Source organism: Molothrus ater, chromosome 8 (assembly GCF_012460135.2).
Source record: "Molothrus ater isolate BHLD 08-10-18 breed brown headed cowbird chromosome 8, BPBGC_Mater_1.1, whole genome shotgun sequence".
Classification (NCBI taxonomy): Eukaryota; Metazoa; Chordata; class Aves; order Passeriformes; family Icteridae; genus Molothrus; species Molothrus ater.
In genome coordinates, this window is record NC_050485.2 from 14,846,601 (window position 1) to 14,867,569 (window position 20,969).

The 20,969-nt window shown below is 43.1% G+C and overlaps 1 protein-coding gene across 1 annotated transcript in view; it reads left to right on the forward strand.

Moving 5' to 3' along the window:
- Window positions 1-3,267: 3,267 nt before the first annotated feature.
- CDHR1 (cadherin related family member 1) overlaps window positions 3,268-20,969 on the forward strand; it is a 43,296-nt gene continuing 25,594 nt past the window's right edge. The window contains exons 1-9 of the mRNA XM_036385698.1: window positions 3,268-3,470; window positions 4,227-4,322; window positions 12,326-12,471; window positions 13,290-13,340; window positions 14,158-14,247; window positions 14,742-14,828; window positions 16,510-16,626; window positions 18,194-18,337; window positions 20,669-20,747. Of these exons, the coding sequence (XP_036241591.1) occupies window positions 3,410-3,470; window positions 4,227-4,322; window positions 12,326-12,471; window positions 13,290-13,340; window positions 14,158-14,247; window positions 14,742-14,828; window positions 16,510-16,626; window positions 18,194-18,337; window positions 20,669-20,747 (871 nt within the window). The 5' untranslated portion in view covers window positions 3,268-3,409. The remainder of the gene's footprint in view (window positions 3,471-4,226; window positions 4,323-12,325; window positions 12,472-13,289; window positions 13,341-14,157; window positions 14,248-14,741; window positions 14,829-16,509; window positions 16,627-18,193; window positions 18,338-20,668; window positions 20,748-20,969) is intronic.

Sequence of the window (20,969 nt, forward strand, 5' to 3'; positions counted from 1 at the left end):
GCAGCTCTTGGTAGTGGTGAAAGTCCCTTTCTTGTCAGTCGTATTTGATTAAGAAGTATTACTAGTCTTAGGCTTAAGTTTTACGGCTAAAAAAGTGAACATAGTGGGGCTCAGGATTTTCCAAGATTCTTAAAGAGATGAGAGTTAACAAGGTAGGAGCTGGCCTTGCATGGTGGCTGGTTTTGTGTCTGGCCCCTGTGCCCAGCAATGATCAGGTTTCTGATGGGAATTAGCTTTGTCTCAGGGGAAGAAAAGCATCCATGGCTCAGGGCATCCCAGGGACTTCTCAGTGCACAATCCAGCAGCTCTACAACCATGCAGATGTACACCCCAGTACAGACCAGCTGCACTCAGAAGAAGTCTGAAAAATATTCACTGCATTATTGTAGCATCCTTCAACATTTAAACTTAAATTGTATAAAAATTCAGGTTGTCTAACAAGCTCTAGTAGATATTGCTAATCAGTCACCCAAACTTCTGTTCTGAAGATACTGGAACCTTTTCTGGATGTTTTTTGTACTGAATAGTAAACAAAACCCTGGGAAACCAGTTGGTCCAGATCAGGTGGGTATATTTGAGATCAGATGGGTATATTATATTTTTCTTTTATGTTTCTTGGTACTTGATATGCTAAAGATGTACAAAATAGCAGGTTTTTTCTACATAGAGAGAGGGATCCTACCATTCCCAAAAATGTTGGGACAGAAGGTACTGCTTTCCTGAAACCCCCTCCTGCCCCTTTTCTTCCAAAGGAGAAAATTCATCAAAATAAGCCTGGTTCCATGGGCTGTGATGGTTTTGATCAAAATGTATTTTCTGACAGAAAAAACAACTCTATTGAATGTTGCTGTGTTAGGTATGGCTCTGGCTGTGCATAGACACACGTTTGCTAGGTTTTCAAACTGTAAGGGGATTAAGAGCTCAAACTCATTGAAATTCAGGAGGGAGGCATTTTGCTTCCTTGGAGATGCAGGCCCTAGAGATTCAGATCCCCAGGGGATGAAACCAGGGGAACAGACAGCTATTAACTTTGACAAGAGCTCTCCATCACTTGTTCTAGGAAAATTCTCTGTAGAAAAAAAATCATGTTGGTAGTTCTGGGTTGAGGAGGCAGATGAGAAGACATTTAGGTGCTATTTCTATTTTTTGGGGCACCATGCAGATCTATTTCTGTGACTTTTGTCAGTGGTTTAATTCTATTTTTGACAGAGGTGGGATGATTAAATCTACAACAGGGACTAAATTTATATCCATCTTCTATATGTGTATCTGCTCCCACACAGTTTTCAGCTTTGGATCACCATATCCTGAATTTAAATGCACTAAAAATACATTTGTTTTTCATAGTTGCCTGCTGCAGGTTTCCCTGGGCTTTACAGGCCAGTGCTGCAGTCACAGATTGGTTCAACATGGAGCTTTTGTAAATAGTGCTCTACAAATATAATCACACAGAGCCAGAAGAAAGGTCTGATCCCATAGGAGATGGTCAGAAAGAGATCAAGATGTCAAAGAGCCTTCCCCTGGTTTAACTTCTGAGCTTCTGGCAGGTGATCATGTAGTGCTGTACTGAGCCAGGGTTTGCATCTATGTCATCACATTTGTTAGTCATCTGTGAACCCAGTCTTCATTAATTTGTCTCATCCATTTGCAGCCTTCTTTTGCTCTCTATACCATTCTCTGGTAAATTCCATTATGGGTGATGAGTTTTGTTAATATTGGCCTAAGAGTTTTGCTTTTCTCCTTTGGAGGGCCTTACAGCTGACCTGTTCTGCAGGCAGAGGTGTCCTGCCAACAGCACTGCAGATCCCAGGGGATCTGCAGATGCCCACAAGCCCTGTCCACAGCATGGGAGAAGCACAGCACTATCTGCAGCAAAGGCCTCTCCCATGGCCCCCTCCAGCATTTGTCAGGGTAAGGTTCACCATAAATGTGTGATAGGATCCAACTGTCAGCTCCTTCTGTAGGAAAAATATCTTGGAGCTGCCCAGCCTGTCCCTCCCCTGGCTGAGTGATGAAAACTGTCCCTGGGGCCCTGCCCATCTTCAGCTCTGCACCCCACAGGCCAGGGCTGGGAGGGGAGGCTCTGCCTGTGGGGTCATGTCTGGGGAGCAATCCCCTGCTCCCTTCTGCAGCTTAGCAAGCAGTGATAAAACATGTGTGTGACTGAGGGAGCCAAAGCTTCCAGTGCTGCCCTGTGTGAAGCTGCTTTCCTGGCTCTGCACCCGCTTCCAGTGTTTGCACTGCATGTGCCCACCTCACCTGTGCCACTGCAGGCACCCAGCATGTGCAGCTGCTGCTATTTTTTAAAGCACTGGGATGGGGAACTCTTTGACTGATCAATTCCTTGGACATGTCTTTCATTCTGGCTCTTAATTAACCCAGAAAACTCCATTAACACATCCTTAAAGAGCAAGTGCTTCGCTGCAGGTCAGGTTTAAATAGCTCAGCTCCCATGTAAACATCTCAGTGCTTGGCAGCCAGGTGCTGCAGGATCACAGTCACAGAATCATCTGAGCTGGAAGGGACCACAAGGGTCACTGAGTCACATACTGTCACTGATGGAGCTCCTTTCAAGCAGGTTTATCTGTGAGCATCCTCAGTGTGGCTGATTTTTAACCATATACTGTATTGAAAGATATATATTTTTAGTTAGTGAAAACACCTTATATGTGTCAAACCAAGCAATTTTAAAAAGCTATTCTGTTAACTTTTTCAATGTGTTGATGGTTAAACACACTTCTTGTGTGTTGAAAATTTTCTGCTGAAAGTAAAAGATGCTTTCAGCAATTCATGCTGTTTAAGAATTAAATGATCAGGCCAACTCATAAAAAGAACATTCTGCATTTTAATGCAATCTTGTGTATTTTTTTGCTATCATAAGTGCTTTCTTTTAAATTGTAACAATCATTTCTATTGTTTTTGCTAATACTAAATTTTCTTCTTTTGTAGTTTCTCAAGATTACCAGAGCTAAAATAAACTTCTATTAGCTCTTAAAAACAGATAACTGCCTTAGAGAATTAAAGACAGGGTTCAGGAAGAAAACAAATTTCTACTTCACCTTCTCCCTGACTTGTGTTTGTACAGCACAAATACAGTACCGAAAGCAAAACATGAGAGTTACACTGATTCCTCCAAATCTTGTCTCAGAGATGAGTCCCACAGCTCCCTGCAAAGTAATTGGTCTAATTAGGTGGTAGGAAGGAGCTTCTTTAAATTCCTCAGAAATTAAGACGTGTCATCCGCTTAACATCTTAGCATCTGTTACTGCCTCTTCCACATTTCTCTGCTACATCAACCTGAAGGGCACTTTCCTAGATGTTTCAGAGAGATAAAAAAAATAAAAATAAATAAAACTAACAAAAAACAAGCCCTTATAACACAGAAGAAGTTGGCTCTTTCTTCAGTGGGATGAAGCATGTAAGGCATTTCACCCCCTCCTTATTTCTAAGTTTGGTGCATGTTTGCCTGGGTGAGTACAATAATCACTTTGTTAAGTAAAAATATAGAGAATACAAGCATAACCTTAAATCTTGTAGTTATCCTTACTGATGTGGTAATGTTGTTCTGAAATATTTTCCATGGCAACTGGTCCTTGTGCAAATGTTACTGTCTGTGTTTATATACTTGCAATTTTGTTTCAAATGGGCTATTTTGAATCTCTTAACAGTCAGTCAGTAGAATGAGAACTAATTTGTTGTTTTTTGTTTTGTTTTTTTTTAAACTTTGCTGTTGTCTGGCAGCAAGTAAGTATTTAATTATGGCTAATTGATCATGTAGTAGGCATAATTTTAAGGCAGGATGTGCTTAGAACACTGGGTAAGAATATTTGGTAAGGAACCGAGGCACTGGGAAAGTTTCAGGCTTGTATGTGTGGAATAGAGGAGAGGTATTCCATCATTGCAAGCTGGAAAAGTTCATTTTTCATTGAAGCTGTCTGGAACTGGTTGAGTTTTTTTTAAGAGAGATGTTTCTGTTGGTTGGGAGGTTTTTTATATACTCTATTTCCTGCTGTGTGAATACTGGCACAGTGGCACGTAGAAGTAATTTTATTAAAAATATCTATACAGATACAGTTCTGAAAGTCCATTGCAGCAACTGGGTGTGTTATGCACTCCTAGTATTCCCTGAACAGCTCCTGTTTACTGAGAGTTGGGTACCTGAGACAGCCAAATAACTGTCACCTACAAAATGCTTTTGTTTGGCTTCTGTTTTGTTTTAATTGCAGTTCAGGCAAATTATGCCCCCTATTTCTTTGATAATGGAGCCAGAAGCACAAATGGGAACATGGCACTTCTCAGCCTTTCGGAGGACACGCATGTTGGTCAGTATTAAAATTTGTATGTTTAATCTGTGAAACTGAATTTGCTTGCTCTTATGATTAACATATATATTTTCCCGTAGGTTGTTGTTATTTGCTGTGATCTTAGATGTTTTTTTCTCAAGCTTTTAATTGGCCTCAATTTAAAATGACATGTTTGAATTGTAGCTGCAATTTAAAACATGAATTCTAGCTCCCTCTTTTTTTGTCTGCCAATCTATTCATAGCTTCAGAGCTCAGACCTTTGGGGTCAGAAATAAATTCATGGTGGGAGGCTTCTTACCAATTCTATAAATGCTTATGAGAAGAAAAAATTACTAGAAATTAGGTTATCAGCCTTGATAAAAGCAAGCTGTACATTGAAAAACTAAGGGGCATGATTTTTTTCCAAACACATTTTTAATATTTATGTACAAATGGTAGAAAATGTTTCCACTTGCAGTGAAAATTGTTTTGTCTAAATAACTGATGTTTTTTAAAAAGGTTTTTTTTTTATTGAAAATTCAAAAATGGATGCAGTTTACAGATTTTTCAGCACTCTGAGGCAGGTCTATTTATGCTTCTTTTAACTGTAGTTGCACTAAGAAAAGTTAAATAAGAACAAAAGGTGACTTACAATCAATATTTTCTGTGGGGGAAAATAATCTCCTGAGACCTAAGCAATTGCATAAAAATAGATATTAAGTGATGAACATCACCTTTATTTAGGATTTTCTTCTCTTCATCTGCAGCTTTCACAGGCTGAATCAGAAAAATATTTAGTTAATGCAAGCTGGGTACCAAAGCACCCCTTTACTCGTGCCTCATGCAGAGAGGAGAGATATGGCTGCTCAGGGGGTGCAGCCAGACACCCCCTCCCAGGGCTCAGGCAGCTGGGGAAGGCCAGGATGAGGGAGGGATCAGAGGGCACAGCCTGCTCTGCCAGCCTGACACTGCCACCCACGCCTTCTTAAAGCAGACCAAGGTCACTCTGTGCTGGGATGCAGCTGCCTGGGTTTGCTCAAAGTCTCCATTTCTGACCCAGTGGTGTTAATGTCATCCAAGACCCACACTGGGCCTGCTAGAAGGTGGGGAGGGGGTATTTGGAAGCAGCAAAGTCTCCTTTACCTTCTCAGCTTGAAAGAGGAGGGGGAGATGGCAGCACATAGTGTAGAAGTGACACATCTTGACAATGGACTTAAAAGGAGCCTGCTTATGATACAGCAGGAATTTGCTATAAGCTTGATCAAGCTTAGGTGGAAACCCCAGCTTGAAGGCCAACAGTAATGTAGTAATGTAGTGGCACTTGCAAAAGCCAGAGGCAGACCAAGGAGCTGAAATTTTTGCTGCACTTCTGCCTAGATTCTCATGGAAACCACACTTAGTTCAGGCTTGGCAATCCCTATGGTTCTGCTGATAGCTGGAGGTATTGGAATCACTTGTCCAAGTGTAGATAAGGCTGTAATCCCAGACAGCCACAAAATGGGACCCCAACTCAGTTTGTTTGGAGTGGTGCTTGCCAGCTCTGCCACTGAAACCTCAGGCAGTACAACTCATTTGTCATCCAAGCCCCACTCCCTGGTGTGGTGCCAGCCTCTGCCTGCCACCACTGGGAGCCTCCAGGCACCTGCGTGGGGATGAGGAGATAAAGATGGCACATAGCCACAACATGGGCAAAAATGTCCCTCCTGTCAGGACTGCAGCACCACATGGTCTCTCAGATGACAGCACTCCCTGCAGCAGTGAAGTACAACAGTAATTTCCACTGCATCTGATCTGGTGCTCTAGCAGCCAAAAAGGGACAGTGTGCCTCAACAAACAGCAAAGCAGCAGTGTGAGGGATCAGAGCCTGTGTTAGTGCTCTCCTAATAAGCCTGAGTAAGAATAATGAGATATATGTAATGGGCTTCTGTATGTGCTTTTGTAACATTAGCAACCAGACTAGGAACATGGAGGTCTCTGGAGAGTTTGTACTTTGCTTGCAGCAGTGATAAAGCTCAGGCTGCTCTTTCTTAGAGCTGCTGTGCTTCCTGCCTACTAGCTTCATCCAGAATGTGCTTACATGTGTTTAAATTGGCTGGCTTGTACTTCTAATTTGATGTGTAAATGTGCTTTAAAAGACAAGAGAGAAAGCCTCTCTGTGAAAACTCCAAAAGACCTGTAGGAACCCTTGGGAAAGAGAGATAAGACCTTACTTTTGGGAAGACCAAATGTGATTGTTTTGTCACACAGCTTCCAGTGCTTCTTTGGGCTAATTCCCAGAACAGCTCTAAGTACTGCAAGGTCCTCTCTTCTGAAAGCACTTTCAGAAGTTCCATTGGAACATGGTTGCTTGGGATTTGCTTAATGGAAACTGCTGCTGCCCATGTCAGCATAGCCAGTCCTCGGGGAGGCTTTGGCAGAGAGTCACAGGGAAGGGCACAAACAGCACTGACACTGCAGTGCTGGGTGTGCTTTCAGCTTTGTACAGGGCACGAGGACCAGAGTTCACATCAGACCACAGCCAGATCTTGGTGCCAGAGCTCAGTGCTAAATGGCTACCAGGCTGGCCCTTTTCTGTGGCACTGCAGAGGAGAATATTGTTCTTCATCACCTGCTCTGATCTCCTCCAGAAGCAGGAGGAGGCATCTGGTCTCTCATGTCCATGTGCAGTCCCAAGCATCCACACTCCCACAGTCATCTCTCAGGTTGAGCAGGATGATCAATGACAAAACAGGGGAACTAAAACTTCCATATGTTTGATTCTGGATGGCTGCACTCAGGTTTATGTGCTGCAAAAGTGGACAGGTTGCTATTAGATATCCCCTGTCCTTACATAAAGCTTGGAGTCATGGGCAGGATGCTTTTCTTGGCAGCAGCTGGTGTCTGAGTTGTGCAATGCCACAGACAGCAGCTTTAATAAACCTCCAGAAATTTTACAGTCTTTGACCCTGCTGAGATTGCAAGTGGTTGGCAAAGTAGTATGTGTTAGTTTTATTCCCAGGCATCTGTAGGCAAGGGATGTGGAACATTTGGGAATGCAGAAAGGACATGATGAAGTCTGTGTGTGGCTGTAGAAAGAGACATTGCAGTTCTGCAGCTGTGTGTGAGCACATCAAATTCATTATCATTCTTGTATCATCCTTAACTTGACCTTATTTTCCTTTGTCCAGTTTTGATTATTTACACATGGTTGTAGCTTTTGTACCAAGCTATCATAAAACCATCAAGTACTATTTCTGCATGAATGCTTGAAAGTACCTGGAGATTCCCAGATCCTATTTACTGCTGCAGGGCTTGAGAGCCCTCAGGGTAAGAGAGGCCAGACAGCAGCAGCCCCTTTCAGTGCCAGATTTAAGAAGAATGGGAGGAGTTATGAACTGAAATAGCAGTTGGTGTTTGTGTTTTGGTGGGGCAGGTGGTAATTAGCTCTTTGCATGTGTACATACAAAATGTGCATGTGCTCCTAATCAAGGTCTTAGGGCAGGAGTGGGATGCTATTTCAGGTTGTTTGTTTCATCTTACCTCATAATCCTGCTAAGCCTCATGGTGGGGACAGAGTGGGGCTGGGAACAGCTGCAGAGCAGGGGATTGAAGCATACTCAGAAGGCCTAAGTTCATTACTCTCTCAAAGCCCAACCATCATCAGTGCTCTGTAGATCTCTGCATGATCTCCTTGCATTTCCCTTTCTGTTTTTTCCCTTGCCTCCAGAAGGCACTTTTCCCATTAAAAGCCCGTTTGCAGTGGCAGTTCTTTGATCAAAGCTACAGCTGCCACCTACTCACCACTGGGTGACTGATCCCTTCAGATCCCTCCATCCTTCAAGCTCACCCTGTTCCTACATGCTGCTTTCTTCCTTTCTTCCCATCATTCACAGCTGACTGAGGAGAGCCTTCTTGTCCCCTGTGGCACCTATCATTCTTCCCTTGTTTCTGTCACCCTGCTCCACCTCTAGGCAAGCTGGGAGCTGCCAGAACAGCAGTGTAAGCACAGCCTGCTTTCTGCACCCCTGCAGCAGTGCCAGCGTGCACAGAGCAAAGCCCCCTGCAAAGCCAAGCACTGCACAGAGATGCTTTGAGGACTCACAGGTGTTACAGCCTTCAATTTTGTTTAGATTATTCTGACAGAAACTGCAAGAACATCAGAAAATTGCACTCAGATGACTCCTCCTTGGAGTTGGTTGCCATGGGTGCTGCAGGGACATATTGCTGCTGTCCATGGGGTGATGGTCCGGGCCCTGTGCTCAGCCCTTGCTGCCATATCCCATCTCTCCAGGTCAGGCACTGGCAGCTGCAGGGTGTGTTTTGGCTGCTGCTGATGCTGCCATGTCTCTGCTTTGGCAGCTGGCTGCTGCACCAGGCTGCAGGGAGGGAGCAGGAGTCCCCTGGGCACGGTCCGGAAGGAGCAGTAACAGGCAGTGAATGGGGAAGGGGCTTTGGGGTAGTCATGGTGTGTATCCATGGCCTCCAGGAGCCTGTGCTTGGGGTGAGCTTGGTGTGAAAACAGCCCTGTGTAGCCTTTAACTGTCCATCTCCTCTTCTGCTGGGGAAGTGGGCCCTCGGCTGAGAGAGGTGGAGAGCAGACATGTGACCCTGGGCTAGGTGGTGTTTGCTGTGACATTAGGAACAGAGGCGTCCTGTCCTGGGAGAATGGCCACACATGTCCCTCTCAGCATCTTCTTAACAGTTATCAGCTGTGCTGGCAAAGGACAGTGCCTGAATCCAAAATGTGCTTGGCTTGTTTAACTGACAGGGAAAGGATCTGATTGCTGGGCGTTGCACAGCAGAGAGGGAGAGTGTGTCTTCAGTGAGAAAGCAAAACCAGTCCCAGAGCCCAGGGCAGAAACTGATTAAATTTGAGTCAAAAATGAATTAAAATAGAGCAATGACATCATGAGACAGCCATTCAGCCCAAGTGGCAGAGCAGAGAGCAAATGACTTTTAAGCTGCAATAGGAAAAACAGAGTGAAAAAGCCTGGCATGGCTCATGGGAGGAAGTCACAGCAGGAGGCAGCAATAGCGCCCCAGGACTCCCCTGTCCCAGCCTGCTGCATCATCCCCTGGGCACTCAGAGTATCCAGCTCTTCTAACTGTGGCATTTGCCATATCCTCAAGTAAAGACTCTTCTATTCCCATATTTTTATGACAGGGAGAGGGTATTTACTTGGTATCCTCTGGTAAGATTTTATCTGCCTTCTTCATTTATTTCCTTTTCAGCAAGTAGAGGCAGCACACTGAGAACAGATTTTTAATTGGCATTAACACTGTGGTGAGAAGTGTTCCTGGGGGTGTTAATGATATGGAGGGTACTGTGCAGCGAAATTACAATTTGGAAAAAATAAGGAATTATAATGAGTTAGAAAATAAATTTTGATCCACAATCTAATTTAAAAGGCATGCAAGTATTTTGTATTATGAAAAATGAAGTATCAGCTTTAGCTAAAAAGCAAAGACTCCGGTGTAAAGATCAATGAAGTCCATCATTACTTGCTCAGAAAGCTCAGTAATCTCAGTCTGTACCAATATCAATGTTTTTACTTATTTAGCAGCAAGAAAGTTCCTGTCTTTCTTATAAGAAAATTCTAAGAAATGTAGGAAAGGAAACTGTGAGATTTAAAGAACCAGCCCAGGTTTTAATGGGTTCACACAAACTTTCAGTCTGTTGTTCCCCAGCCCTGTGCCCCCTGAGGAGGGGTTTGCATTTGTGTACTGCTGGTATTGGTATTTCAGGGCAGCCCAGCAGAGACCTGGTGCCTGGTGGTTGCTCTCAGCTCCAAGAGAGCCCAGATGTGGTGTCCATCCTGCTTCTCCACAGCACAGACAGCACTGCTCAGCAGCTGCTGCAGACATCCACACAAGCTAGAAACAGGCAGGACAGCCAGCACTGAGTCGAGTGCAAGGGACAGGAAAAGGTGGCAAGAAGGGCAGAAAACGACTGAGAAGTAGAGACAACTAATGACCAAAAAAAAAGGCTGCAGAAAAGCACTATATTTATAAGGATATCAGTGAGATGATGGCAATTGGCACCTTAAATCTTCAATTGGATCCAGCTGTGATATTAAGACAAAGCTTTTAAGAAACAAGAATAAATAAGTCAGTGCTGGTGCTGCAGAACCCTCCAGTTTTTTAATTTCTCTCTCTTATATAGACAGTTGAATCAGGAAGCAGGTGTCCTTTCAGGATCCTATTTTATATCAGTCCCAGTTAGTTCCTCTCCTTTCATTTCCTTGTGTTTAGAGAGTTGTTACAGTCAGAAGTGTCTCATCATACTGCTCATTGTCTTTCCCTAATAATTTTCAGTGATCACAGTTACAGATGTGTTGTTATTTTCCATTCTGTTTTGTAGGAAAAGTACAAGGAAAATGTGGAAAAATGGTTTTTAGTTTTGTGAACTGTTTTGCATGTCTTGGTTATTTGTTGGCTGGCTGAACCAGCCCATGACAGGCTCTCTTGTTAGTGTTCTTGTGGGTGCATTGGTTTTTGCAATGTAACATTTTTTTGTACAAAGGTGCCCAAATATTGCCCTGATAATTATCACATGAGAGTTTACTCCTAAGTGAGCACAGATTCCACATGGTTTAGTACAATCTCTTGCTATGATAAGAAGACAGGCATGCTTTGCAAATGTCACCACTGATGGCTGGATGTCCCATGGCCACTAAGGCCCCAGAGCAGCTTCACAGTTTGAATGCCAGGAAAGAAGCAAACGAGGTTCAAAAGGTTGCCTTGCAAAACTGAGGAAACCTTTGAGAATCTGACCTGTCAATGATGTGGGCAAAGCTCTAGAACTAAGCACAAACTTACAGATCTGGTCAGTGATCTATGAAGAGAGGAGAGAAGAAAAAATTATCATTTTTGAGTACTGAATTAAACATCTGTCAAACTCAGGGCCAGAGTAGGTCAAAACTGAGCCTTAGTGTTCTTCTTTAACTTTATGCTGACTTTCTTAGCAGGGTTCCTTCCATCCTGTATTTGGGTTGCATGCACGAGCAAAACTCACTAGTAACCAGTGAGGCACTTGCTGCAGTATTTCCAGTGCAGAGGGCTTTGCTAGATGTAAAGCAGTTTCTGTGCTTAACCTCTCCAACCTGAATGTCTCAGGTAACTTACCCAAGGCACAGCAGATAGGAAGAAACAACAACAGTGCTTTATATTTCAGGCTCAGTTAACTGGTGTTTGTAAACTGCTTGAAGTTATTTAGATGAAGGTGTTAAAGCATAATAGACTGGCAGATGTAAATTTAAAAAATAATACTAATAAACACTCTAGCCATGCTTTGAAAATATGGGTGTTATAACTCCCCCAGGAATTATCATTTATAATACACAAAGTCAGCTTGATGGAAAAACTGGCACCAACTTCTCAATGTATAAAAATAGAAATAACTATCTTTCTCCAGCTTCTGAAGGAAATACATTGATGAGTTTGAAAAATTTAATAATTGGTATGAGCATGAGTGGGTGTGTCAAGTAAAGAATGTAATGAGAGAGAGCTAATGAGTGGGAGTGAAACAGGAAAGAAGACTTTTGCATCAATTAATCCTGAAAGTGGGAAAGTAGGAAATGTCCTTGCACCTCCCAAGTTCCAGAGCTCAGATCTAATCCTGAGGGAGCTCCCCTGAAGGGAGATTGCCAGATTCTCTGCATGCTAGTTTGCAGTTCTGTTGTTCCTACAAAGAGGTCTTTGAGGGCCTTTTGGTGCTGCTGAGATTGTCACCCACTTGTACAACAGCATCACTTCTGGCTCACCTGGGCTGAGAGCTGCCCAAGAGCTTGTCCCCTATGTCACTCTTGGGTATGAACAGTATTGACCAGGAAAGGGCCTAAAGTGACAGAAACCAGCACTGATGAACTCAATTAAACCAGCTGGCTAAAAAGTTGCCATCAGGACTATTGAACTATCTGCTTTTCCATACTTCCCAGTAAGTGGGCTTGATTGACAAAACCTTTTCCTGCTGCAGGGTAGCCAGGTTCCTAAGGAACAGACCAGTGAAACACTCCCTGATTGAAATAACCACAGGGGAATGCTGTTGAATATCAATTTTTCAGGCACCCACGTGTACACTCTGAATGGAACTGACCCAGAAGGAGATCCTGTGACATATGGCCTGACCTATGAAGCTGGATCAAGGCGTTACTTTTCTGTTGACAAGAACCTTGGAAATGTTACTTTGATTGAAGAGCTTGACAGAGAGGTACAATCAAATGGCATCACTCCAGGTGTTTGTGGAATTTCAGTTTAATTTGATCTGAGGCTTTGAGGGACAAGGCCAGTTTATTAGCCCCTGAAGCATGTACTTTGCAATTCTAGGACATTATACTTCACCTATCATGTTGCATTCCAGTTGACTTGTGCCACTGACATTGCTATCAAATTTTTCAGCAGCTGTCTCTCCAGCTTTTTTCAAAAGAGAAGTATATTCTTTATTTCTTATCTTCCCCCACCCACACCCCATAAAGAGCTTAAGGGCAGCTACAGTCATCACCAAATCCTCAGACAGGGGAGTCTCCTGTCACTAGGAAGAAGTAGAGATTTGTGTAAGCAGTGTTTCAGGACACTCCTCTAGTACATCACAGCCCTTTAGCCAGTGTAACTGTGCTGTTAAAGATGCCTAAATCCAGCCTTATTCTGGGAAGAAGGCATTGAACCCTTCATATCTCCTCACTGAGAAGCTTACACAATATTTTGTAAACCCTTTAAAAATCTGTACACTAATACAGAACAATTTTAACCAAAGTGCCATTTTAGGGAACATTTCTTGAAAAAGGAGACTGATGATTATGAGCACTTTAGGAAGCAGCAGGGATTGCCAGAGCAACCATCTCCTGATGGTAGCCTGAGAAGGTTCAGGGAGCTGGAGCTTCTGAGGAATCTTCCTGGCCTCTGCTGGGGTTGCTCTATGATATTATTTGTTACTTTCATCTGCCTGCCTAGACAGGTTTAAATCTGCAGTCCCTTTTCCAATCAGGACAAACACCATCTCTCTTACAAAAGAATTTTCTTCATTTACAGAAGGAAGATGAGATTGAAGTTATTGTCAGTATTTCAGATGGCCTGAGTACAGTAAGTATTTAATTATGCTGTCGCTTGTTAAACTGTCTGTCCTCACATACCTACTCCTATTAAATTACCTTAATGGGACCATCTCATTTGATCAGAAAACATAATCTTATTAGAGCCTTACCTCCTGTTCCAAGAGCCACTGAACTCACAGTTACTCCAGTCTCACTTCATCTCCTTGCTCAGCTATTTGAAGATAATTACAATGAAGTGTGAGCTGAAATACTGACTTAGCAGCCTGCAGAATTACAGCAGCTTCCCATGAAGTTTCACTGCCAGCACAGTTGGATTTGTGCCTAAGATCTGGAGGCTTTTTGGAGAAATGTGTGACATTAAAGGAACTAGTGTTGGGTGCCCAAGAGCTGCCTGTCCCCACCCCCACAGTGTTTCTCTAGCATGATGTTAAGAAGATTTGCTTAGGCTAAGATGGTGGGGTGTTTCTTGTCTGCTGCTAGATAAAGCTTTGTTCATCTAATCATTAAGGACTTATCTGAGCCTCCAGTCCTATTTCCACAGATTTTCTTGGCATTTTTAATTTATGGACTCATGCTGTCAGGGCCAGGATGGCAGTCTGCCAGTAGGAGGATGTGGGCTTCATCACTAGAGGTTCCACAAAAGTGGGCCCCTCTTCTTATCTACAAGACTGGATAAATCTAGAGCTCTTCCTCATCTCAAACAAATTAATTGAGATTATTGCAAGAAATGTTTGAGATGTTCCAGCCTCCCACAGGCACAACTGCCCTGGAAATCTCTGTAAAAGGGAAATAATGGGATCCATAAATAATGGGAGCCATAATATGCTCTTCATATTCTACTCCAGGTTTCTGAAAAAGTCAGGATCCTTGTAATGGATGCCAATGATGAGAGCCCAGAGTTCATCAATACACCTTACATAGTCCAAGTCCCAGAGGTTGGTGAAGTTCCTTTGCATACTGGAAATATACTTCTCTAGGATGTAAACAGGGGCTTATATGTTTTCAGTAAAACAACAAGTTGTGCAGGACAGACTTGCATTCTTTTGGTTTAGGGTTTGGGTAGATATCTAAAATTCACTGCAAACTTGGGGAATAAGTTTATAGGTACTTAAGGTGTGCTATTTTGGGGGTAAATTCCAAGATGTGAGTCAATGTGAGTTTTTAGAATTGGGAATAGGATAGAAGTGGGAATAGGATACACCCAGTCTTAGCTACAATGTTCTGTTATTTTTATTTCACAAAGTGTTTCTTCTTGTTTTCCAGTTTTAATCTCTTCCCTCTTTCCCTTCTGCTCTTTGGTTCCCTCAGTGCTTTTACATTCTTTCTACCATCACTCTCCTTCTGCCTCCCTGCATGCTCATGTTTCATTTCTTTTACCTCACCTGGTTTTCTGTTTCTGTGTGACTCTGCTAACTCTTTCTGGTCACAGAACACTCCCTCCAGCAGCAGCATCTTTAAGATTGAGGCAATAGACAAGGACACAGGTTCTGGAGGAAGCATCACCTACTTCTTGCAGGTAAAGTATTGTCTGTACCTTCACAAATTTTTCTCTCATTTACTGAGATTTCAGAAAGCAGATTTTAAAAAGAATTTGGGGGTTGAGTGCACTGCTAGTGCCTATAGGATTAATTTTGTACCATGCACAAGAAAATAAGCATTGGCAGAAGGGATGTTGTTTGATTGCAAGCAGCCAAGGGTGATCCAGCAGGCAGCAAGGGAGCTGGAGTTGCCACTGACACTCCTGTGCCTGCCAGCAGGACCCCTCATGGCAGGGCTCTTACTGGCCCTTCTTTTGGCGTGACAGGGAGAGCAAGATTAGCTGGTAATCTTGTATGCTTGAAAGCAGGAAATAGCTTTCTTTAGGGAGCAAAACACACTGGAAACATAAATGTGCCCTTCACTGTAGCAGGCTGGTGCATAATTGATACCAAGATCACAGTGTGAAATGAGAGGTACTAAATCTTCTCCCTGACAAAGCAGTGACTGCCTGAAACCACCCTTTCAGCTGCTGCCCACTGGTGAAGAACTGAAAGGGCTCCAGATTTAAAGCTGAACTTCTGTATTACATATCTTCTGTATGCCACAAGGGCAATGTTTTGCATTATGTCCTTCAAATTTCTCCTTCCTATAGGCAGTTTCATCCAGGTTATCTGCAGTTCCCTTTATTCAAGGGAAACATGAAAAAAAGTAAACAAAAGCAAAGCAAATTTGTTGCAATATTTAATTTTGGATAAGAATATGAAGACAAGTTAGGAGATATTTACATAGCACTAAAGCTAATCCTGTTAAGAGCTTGGGCATACTGTGAAAGAACACCTTGAGTGCCTTGTTGAAATTTAGCTTTGATTTCACAAATTATGATCCATGTGCAGCATTCAGCTTTGCACAGGGCTCTTTCCAGACAGCTGATAGTCTATGGACCAAGGGGCAGCAATTTCAAAATTTTATGTCTGGTTTATAATATATTTGTGTGGCAAAAAGGATTAAAAATATGTTGTTGAAAACATCTTGCCATGTCTTTGGGCACAGTCTCTGAGAATTCTCAAGTTGCACAGAAAAAATCTCTCCATAGGTATGATAAAGGCAGGTGGTGATGTCTGCTGAAATGGCCAAGATTACCATTGTGTCTAGATACAGGAACAGAGGTGTTTGTACAGATATCTCCAGTTCAGAAGAATGGAGGGAGGCATTTTTTAGGCCTCTTTTAAAATCAGATGTCCTTTAGATTTTGTTTGTACATCACAAAAATCACCAGACCACCACTGTGTTTGACAATAATCTATACATGCAACCTTCCTGCTTTTTTTTGAAACCAGTAGAACTTTAAACACTAAGGGTGTCACCCCTTAGTGTTTCAAATTCCTTTTCCCTTCATCTTTTTTCTGTTAAGTCTCCCTACCTCTTTCCATGCAATTAACTGAGTTAACCAAAAGTGTAAGTTTTCACAATGAAATACTAAAAGATTTAAAAAATCTACATTACAAGTAACTGATTTATTCTGAATAATGACAGACTTGTGGTTGGTTCATGAATTGTTCATAAACACAGAGGTGAAATTCATCAAATGCATTATTCACCCAAACCGTGTCATTATTCTAGTCTTCTCCCTTAGCAGATGAAATAAAAGATGAATCCCTGTGGCAATCCTATCTCCACATGTGTAATCCCTGGCTGTTTCTCCTTTTCTTTCCTTCTAGAACATCCATGCTAACAAGTTCACGATAGACCGTCACAGCGGCGTCCTGCGCATCAAACCTGGGGTCACCCTGGACTACGAGAAATCAAGAACACATTTTGTTGTGGTTGTAGCCAAGGTAAAAGGCTTTTATGTGAGACTAGAGGAGGCTGGGGTAGTGTTTGAGTGGGACCAAATAGTTTGAATGCAAGTGCTGCTGAAACATGGAGGCAGCAGAGTTACTCTGCTGTAACCTCTGGAGGTGTGGTGGGTAACGTGGAAAGGTGAGGGAGTAAAGGTAGCAGGTGTTTGCTGCTGAACAACATCTGGAGGATTTGGGAGGGGGTTTCCCACATTTCATTCATGTCCCCGGTGCCATGGGACTCACCTAGAAGTGAAGGGTTGGTGTATCCAGCCCTGGCTTCAAGAAGCAGCAACCTGTGAGCTCAGGGCTCCTCATGCTGCCCAGGGCACAGCCCAACCACCACAAGGACAGACCCTGGCAGGCAGATGGGCCACAGCCACTACCCACAGCTAGACCCAGCACAGCACAAGTGATGGATTTCTTTTCTGGAAATATCTGTGAATGTTCCTTATTCTCACTTCCCTGCAGCCTCATGGCAGGAGCTTATTTAAATCCTGTAGATATTGCTGCACATCCCTTCTTGCCACTGTCTTTCCCAGCAGTACTGTGCCTGTGACTGCACATGCTAACAGGCATTAGAAGTTTATAGATTCTGAAGTCTCTCACAATCCTGTGGGGACCTGTCACACAGACAGACTCACATGGGTGGAAAGAGGGCAGTTTTGCTGTAACTTATGGGGTCTTGGAGTTGCTCATATTTTTTTTTTAAGTGTATGGACCTTTTCATGTATTTTTAGCCAAGGTTCATTTGAGGAAGAATAACAAAATTTGGCTTAAATTCTACCTTAGGGGCAGTAAGGAAGAAAAAAAAATCAGTGTATCTTTTAAAAAAATTGGAATTTTTAGAATTGATACTGCAGACATGTTGAACAATTCACACTCTTACACACCAGCATGACTACTGACCTACAGCTGGTGCTCTGAGACTGAGGGTGTTAAAAGCCTCTGAAATAGCAAGTTGTCTTCCTAATTGGCTCTGCTGTATCAGTGGTGCAGAGCTGGTTGTACCAAGTCCCCAGAGACTGCTTACACAGTGTGGCTGTCTTGCAGGTTTGGGCTGCACAGCTCCTCTGTGCTTGCACTTTATCACATTGGAGTTCTTGGGAGACTTTGAGCATGTACACTGTTTATTTCCTTCCAGAGATGCACTACCTTGTCCTGTGCACTGTCTTGTGTTCATGACAAGACTATAGGTAGGATGAAAAGTTGTAGACCTTGGTCACTAACTTTTGCATCAGTTTCTAGCATTCTTTTTTCCTGAAAAAGCCCTTGAATTCCCTATCCCTTCTCTAAAGATCATTTATGACTGCATATATTGGCCCAATCACTTTTAATATAAGAAATTACTTATGAGGCACTGCAAGCTGTCTTCCTAATCAGAGGGAGAGCAGGACAAATGGAAAAGAGAAGGGACTAGGGCAGCACAGATTAAATCTATATGTTCAGAGAGGGAAAAGATTCCTGGAACTGTGCTTCTGAAGGCTCATGAGGTCCATGCAATGCCTCAGCTGATTTGCAGACATGCTTCAGCTGAGGCATCTGACAATGACTTCTTTTCTAGGATGGTGGTGGGAAGCTCAGGGGAGACAACAAAGTCTTTTCAGCCACAACAACAGTTACTATCAACGTGGAGGATGTTCAGGACACCCCTCCAATGTTCATTGGGACTCCCTACTATGGATATGTCTATGAGGACACGCTTGCAGTAAGTTCTGGTTTCATCTATGGGAGAACAAGTACAGCCTTTCCCATCTTACTCAAGATGGCCCTAAGGTTTCTAGCACAGACTCTACTGGAAACAGCACCTAAACTCTGATTTGACTACTAGGTGAATTGAGCTGACCAAATCTCACACTTGTTCTTCCTTATGTCTACTACCAATTTGCCATGCAAAGCTTCCTGGTTTTTCCACTGAAGTCAAAAAAGATTCTGCCCATTTACATTGGTCTAAACCCAGACAGTGACTAAGAGCTCTTGTGTAGCTCAGACCTCCAGAGGCACTTGGCTGAAGGCTTAAGGAGGCTGCCAGTCACCTCACCTGAACACATCATGCTTAAAAGCCTTTGTGTGTCTGTTTGCTCTGTGGTCTCACAGTGCTTTCATTTTCTAGCTCAGATCAGTCTGCTACCAACAGTTGGTTGTACAAGGTCCAGACAGAATTTATGCCCAAATACTCCAGACTCTCTGTGTTGTCCCTTGAACATCCCCTGGGGAGGAAGCAACCCTGACATCCCCAAAATGCAGGATGCTTTCTGCTCAGTGATGGCTGGTTAGGCAGGATGAGCCAGGAAGCCCTCTTAAGCCTAAACTCAACCAGATTATCAGTCAAGCAGGGACATAATTAGGAGAACCAGTCATTTTCAGCCACATGTTCTTGAAGCTGCAAACTAATGAATTTTCTCTATATCTAAATAGTGACATGATTGTGTATGGATCAGCTTTCGCCCTGATCCATAAGATTTAATTAAAATTTTCATCATATATAGGACAAGAAATGGTATCTACCCATTAAATTACTCAACATTAGGCTGTTGATCAGTTTAGCCGTGTGATTGCACTCTGTTCATCTGACCTTCCCTTGAGTTTCAGGAAAGATTGTGACTTACCTTTCTGTCCAGAAATGTGCACTGCAGCCCGTGCATGACTATATACTGCAGTTCACTGCAGAGGCTGTTACATTTCAGCAGGGCAGAGAAGTAATGCTCATGTGCTTTGCAGGTGTTTAAAATGAATGATATTATGTATATTGATTTATTCTGCATAGTTACATATAGATCTTGAAATAACTATCAGGTGCACACAGGAGTTAGTGTTTACTATGGAAATGAGAATCAATAAATGTTAATTACATCCAGCTTGAGCTCATAACTTACACCATTATGATATAATGATGGAAGCACGAATCAGTCCTTCCCTGTGAGGGTTTTTGCCATTAGAATGAGCTCCACAGAGAAAGAGGCAAGAGCTGATTTTAGTGGTGTTTGTGCATTTGGTGTTAATTTTGTAAACTTACTTCTTTTCTCCTTGGTGGAGTTGTCAGGATTTACAAGTACTCTGTCACCTTCAAAGGGACTGCACTGCATTTTGCCCAGTAGGCAGATTTTATTGCTGCTTCCAGCATAAACGATAATAAACACAGTTCTGTATTTCCAGTTGCTTTAACAGAGCCTTGCTCTTGTTTGAAATTCACTCAAGGGTTGTCATGAAAATGTTCCTTTTTGCCATTTGTGATTCACTGGCAGTTACTTCAATGTTCCCCAGTTCTGCAGCCTCAAACAGGAACACTTTAGTGCAGAGGCCTGAATTGTACAGCTCATTCCCACTTGAGTGAGCATTTTAATGTGACACTCATCATCCCTCTGAGCTGATAGGAGCAGTCACATGAGCAAATGGTCCTCAGTACACAAATTCTGTACGTATGGCCCACGGCCACGTTACTTGTGCAGAAAGACAGACATGAAGGTTTAAGGGCAGTTAAATCACCATCATTTTCATCACAATTTTATGCCCTAGATGTTCTGTGGGCCAAGTTGCTCTGTGATCTCTGTTTGCTTCTACTGCCTGTCTGAACTTAATTAGGAAGGACCAAAGTGACCCAATAACTTCTTGGCATCTGCCTGTGTCTCAGCACACTATGTGGCCATGGAACACAGAAGCCTACACAGAAGCAGCCAGAGGGAATCTTGGTAATGCCCCAAACTAAAATTTGGGTTCCAGATTGGCTGCTCCAAATCCTCTCTCCACATCTGTGGCTCCAGGCAGGTGTCCCCTGGCCACAGCTTCCAACCATTCCTGTGACCACCCAGCCCCCAGGGCTGAGGTACCCATGGCCATGCAGGGTCTGCAGCCATTTCACACTCAGAGCAGTGGGCACTGGCCCTTTTTGTGCTCCCCATATGGCACAAGCAAAAGTGCCCACTCTGCCCCCAGCACTTCACTGCAGAAACACTTACAGGAGTTCAGTTTATTAATGTGCAGTTGCAATTTCACTGCTCTGATCTCAGCACACAGACTGTGATTTCCCCTTTCTCCCCAGGGCTCTGAGGTCCTTACTGTTGTTGCTCTTGATGGAGACAGAGGAAAGCCTAACAGTATTCATTACTGCATCGTGAATGGTGAGTAGGCTTGTCTTAGACGAAATTTGAAGGGCACTCAAAACTCCATCTGGCATTAAATAAGAACAGAATATGCTAGAGTTTAATAAACCTGAGACCAAATCTCATGAAATAATGTCAAATACCTCAAACAACTTCAGGGCCCTGTCTAGCAGAGAATAGCCAAGATTCATTTCAGTGAATTTTAGTATCTTCTTCACAGAACTGTGCTTGGAGCTGTTA